The sequence below is a fragment of the Neomonachus schauinslandi genome, chromosome 12 (genome assembly GCF_002201575.2).
Source record: "Neomonachus schauinslandi chromosome 12, ASM220157v2, whole genome shotgun sequence".
Lineage (NCBI taxonomy): Eukaryota > Metazoa > Chordata > Mammalia > Carnivora > Phocidae > Neomonachus > Neomonachus schauinslandi.
The window spans coordinates 50,723,462-50,728,628 of NC_058414.1; the positions used below are offsets into that span (position 1 = coordinate 50,723,462).

General features: G+C 36.4%; 1 protein-coding gene across 1 annotated transcript; it reads right to left on the reverse strand.

The window, feature by feature from the left end:
* Positions 1 to 3,053: 3,053 nt before the first annotated feature.
* On the reverse strand, positions 3,054 to 4,802 carry LOC110579904 (replication factor C subunit 1-like). Its single transcript, XM_044920233.1, is given in 4 exon segments — positions 3,054 to 3,162; positions 3,285 to 4,111; positions 4,113 to 4,536; positions 4,738 to 4,802. Coding segments are annotated over 4 exon segments (1,425 nt in total).
* Between the last annotated feature and the right edge of the window lie 365 nt (positions 4,803 to 5,167).

The following is a 5,167-nucleotide window of genomic DNA, read 5'->3' on the forward strand; positions in this document are numbered from 1 at the left end:
AACTGAAAAATGCCCTTGCAGTTCTCTTTCTCAGTGACATCTCATTGTTGGTAGTTACCACTTCAGCTGTGTTTGGTCGTGAAAAGAAATGACTTGTTACAATGTAGCTTCCTTCTCATGCTTGTAGTTTAATGATGATTAGATTAAATTAATTTAATGCTTTTTGAAACAACCAGGCTGCATACAGGATTCTTTAGTGTTGTAGCAGTAGTATAGTAGTGTTAGTACTTTGTTAATGCTTCACTCTGGAAGATTTCCTCAAAAGAGTATAAGGTGCCAAATTTCACTTTGAAAAAATATTTCTTACAGGATTCTGTTGTAGTCAGTGCAGTAAGGTAGTGGGGAAGACTGTCGAGTCTGATTTTCAGTGAATATATACCAATTTCAGTAACTAACCTGAGCCTGCCCATGTTGCTACTCCACAGGCTCCTCCCTAAGCTCTACCCCCAAACTCCCCAAATAATCTAGAAGCTAAAGGTATATGTAGACCTCAAGAACCTAGTTCTATCACCCTATCTGGTGATGTCTTGGCCCAAGATGCAGCATGTTATATAGATGCGTTTTTCTACTTGATCACTTTTTCCCATAGCCCTCACACTCAGGACACTCCAACCCCCTTGAAAAAAACATTGCTAGTTATGGTCTTGCTATAATTTTTCAACTGTTCAGGTTAAGTTTATTGTAACATGCAGGTTGAGTTTTTGTGAAAATAGGAGTAAAAAGTCATAAAAACAACTTGCGATTATGCCTATTAATAATGTTACACACACATATGCACACACACACGCACACACACACACACCACTGAAACTTTTATCTCACATGTCCTGATAAATAATACTTTGACATTAATAGCCGTACTTGGCTTTCTAAATACCTCGTATATATGTACAACAGTAATGGACACAGTAGAACTCAGGTTAACAAAACTAAAAAGTTATTCTTGAAATCCTTGAGTGGAAGAGAGGGCACAGGCCTTATAGAAATTCATTTCTTTATTTCACTTGAATCTTTTGTGCATGCATAACTCAAAAGTTCAGCTGCTTCAGTCTGTGGCTTAAAATCACATGGGTAACATGTGAATGGAAATAAACCCTGTAGGTAGAAGAAAGAGGAATTTGGATAGAGATCAAAGATTAATTTCATTCCATTCTTTCCTTCCACTTTTTACTATCCCATCTAAATTTGGTATTTTATGAGCCTTTTTTTTATTTCCAAGGGAAACAATGAGCTTAAATCAGATTTGAGACTTTCTCTCTTTTTCTAAATCCATGTGATTTGATCTACTCAGTCATAGCTTTAGATAATTGAATGCTCAATTGTTAGGAACCTTTAGAATGAAAGATATGGCATACTGGCTTGATTTATTATTATATGTTTTAATTTCTCACTATAGCCCTGGTTTAGAGTTATAGGAAAAAACTTCTGAATATTTAACAATATGATTAGCAGAAATATTTGCCTTTTTGCCTCTGAGTATTATGAGTATTTCTTGCATTTTTATTTTCTGGAATGGAACTAGTTACTATGTGCTATTAGCTTTGAACATTTCTAAGCATTAGAAATCAGAACTTTGCATTACACATTTTTGAAAGCTTAGCATTCTTTTTATAGTAATCATGTAAGAAGGTGGGGAGTTTAATATGGTCATCTTCATTTCTAAGTGGCCCATGGAAAAGACTCTTATTGGTATCATCATGAGGTCCAGAAAAAGTGAGGAATATTTCAATGCTTGAAAACAGTTTTTATCTAATTTTAAAATACTTTTTAGAATAATTTTTGCCATTTAGAAACATAGAGTAATTATAAATGACTATTTTGACTTCTATCAAAATAGTAGCTAAATGGATAGAGTCAACAATGAAGTGCTTCAAGGTAGTGGGGAAGTGAAATCTTGTTTTTGGCTTACCTCAAATGCTAGAGCAGTACATCATTAGTTTTTGATGTAGTGTTCCATATTCATTGTTTGTGTATAACACCCAGTGTTATTGTAAGTTCTTGCGAAGTTCTGGACAGTTATAGTTTATTGGGTGGATATCTCAGTGCATTCCAAAGATTAAGATTATATTATTCTATTGTTCCAAATGAAAGAAACTTAGTTTGGTTTGGGGGTCTAGTTGTTTCACAACTTGATAGGCTTTCATTTAGTTCTATCAACTTTATTCTGAGAATTCCTTTCTTTTTTTTTTTTAAAGATTTTATTTTTTTATTTGAGAAAGAGAATGAGAGAGAGAGAGCATGAGAGGGGGAGGGTCAGAGGGAGAAGCAGACTCCCTGCCGAGCAGGGAGTCCGATGCGGGACTCGATCCCGGGACTCCAGGATCATGACCTGAGCCGAAGGCAGTCGCTTAACCAACTGAGCCACCCAGGCGCCTGAGAATTCCTTTCTTCTCAAACAAAGACCACAATGCTTTAGAGAAGAACAGAGATCAGGTTTGAAAGTAGTCCAGCCAGGCTTGCAGAGCATGCACTTCCATATTCAAGATTATTCTTTCATATTTTTATGGATTTAGAAATATTCTAAATATTATAAGTACTATATGAATGAAGAAAAATGAAAAAAATGTTCTTGTACTGTAGAATGGCTAATACAAGAAGCTAAAAATTTGAATTACTGTAAACATTGTAAAATGAATGATAAAACTATTGAGACAAAAGTAATCGATTTGCAAATGTTGGGGGGTGGAGAGGAAGGATGAATAGGTGGAGAACAGGGGATTTTTATAAAGGACAGTGAAACCATACTATAGGATAATATAATGGTAGATACCGGACATTATGCATTTGTCAAAACCCACAGAACCATACAATACAAAGAGTAAATCCTAACCATTGGCTTTTGTTAACAACAATATATCAATACTGGCTCATCAGTTGTAGCAAATGTACCACAGTAATGCAAGATGTTAGTAATAGAGGAAAAGACAGTGAGGTATAGGGGAACTCTGTACTTTCTGCTCAGTTTTTCTTTAAACCCAAACTGCTCTTTAAAGTCTATTAATTATTAAAAATATAATTGATTTAAAAATTAAATGTTTATTCCTTGCAAGTTCTTAAAGCAATTTAAAAAAATGAAATGCCAGTGCTGTGCCTGTGCTATGTCTGGGTGTCTTTATTGCTTGAAGTAAATATGGAGTAAGGTAGACTTCCTTATTGTAAGTTCTTATTTTGTTTTTTGTTTTTTTTGTTTTTATTTATTTTTTTATTATGGTATGTTAGTCACCATACAACATACCATTAGTTTTTGATGTAGTGTTCCATGATTCATTGTTTGTGTATTACACCCAGTGTTACTATAAGTTCTTGTGAAGGCTGCTTTCACCTTGGGATCCAGCTTGGAGAAGGGACTAGATTTGCCTCCCCAGCTGCTAATTTCCATGATATTCTCAAAGTCTTCTTTCATCAAGTAGTAGGATTCCATAAGAGCAATAACATCCTGCACTCCTTCTACCCCTTGTGAGGTCAAGGGCTGTACAACTGCATCCCTTATATGTGACAGATAATCCACATTTACAGTCCTTTTGCTGGAATCAGTTCTGAGACTCATGTACAGTGCTAGGTCCTGTACAATATGATAATGTTTGCTAATAGATGAGTGCTTCCCCAACCAGCTTGGGAAGGTAAGAAACTGGGTCATGTACACCCTCATTAACTCTCCAGGAAGAACACTGGCATAAATGGCCTGTGTGGGCAGAAGACTCCAGTTTTGCTTACTCTGGATCTGATGGTCCACTAGATCACCATCACATAGGCCATCTGCTGCTCTGCTTAAAAGCATCAGGTGCTTTTTCATGTCACCCCCTGCAGCTACAGGCTTCACATGTATGTCGTTCTCCTGGACAAATAGGGGTGCTATTGAATAATCATGAAAAAAGAGATCTGACTTGTCCACAAGTGACATATGAGTGGTCTCCTCTCCAGCTGCAAACACTTTCCGGGCAACATCAAATGGGCCCAGTCTTATATCCTTTTTGGTTCTATGAGAATCAGCCTTGGCCTGGTCATAGGTTAGTGCCTTACTTCGTGGACACCACATCCTCACATTGTGTAAAACCTGTCTGATATCTTGATTAGCTCCCCAAATTATTTCATTCATAGCTGGAGGCGGGGCTCTTCAAACCCTCTTTAAGTGCAATAGACATCATAGCACCCTTAATCTGTTCAACTCGAGGTCTTTGAAAACTAAGATCAAAACCATAATGAACCAAAGAGTGAATCTTGGGATGATTTCTATCATTGCACATACAAATAATGGGAATTTTTTTATGTTTTATCAGACCAGTTAGTTCCTCAATTCCTCCCCTGTCCTCATTGCCTACCATGCCATCTACTTCATCCATGATGAGAGCATGTTTCGTGCTTACTGAATGGGCTGCTCTACCTGACCTGTGTTGAGAAGTTGAATAAAAGCCTGTGATGCTGGTATTATTCAGTGATTCAGCAACAATCTCCTTCAAACTGTTTTTACTCCGAATGTCACTTGCATTCAGTTCCATGTAGCTATATCCCAGTTCCTGACAAACCAGAGACTGGATTCTGAATACAATGAAGAGTTAAATGAAGATGATTCTCAATCTGATGAGAAAGACCAAGAGTCTATGGAAACTGATGCACTGATCAAGAAAAAGACAAAATCTTCAAAGCCTTCAAAATAAGAAAAAGACAAGAAGTCCAGAAAAGGAAAAACTTCAAAGAAATGAAACTATTTTTGACTACTGATAGCCACTTTTTACTTACCCATTGAAGAGTCTAGGTTGTCCAGATAATGCCTTGGTTTTTCCAAAGTGATCATATTTTAGCATAATGGGGCAACTCAGTAGTCCCATTATAAATAAATGGTGGGGTACAGCTAGAGGGATGTAACCAGTAGGCTAACATACACCTCTTATAGAAGTTGATAAAAGTGCTTGGGTCCTCCACTGTCCCCTGTCAGTCTAATTAGATTGTACTTCAAATTGACTGTGTATAATCAGAAACTACATGTGGGCTTTGGAGTCAGATTTTAGGTAACAATAATATGCCTGGGAACATTGGTACTAAGGCAATTTTTGTAGGCTTAAGAATTTATCCAAATAGCCTTTATAGGACTGATACTGATTTTTTTTTTAAAAAGTGATTACTATTATGTGGTGAAATTTTGTAAATAAATCACAATACAAAACAAAAC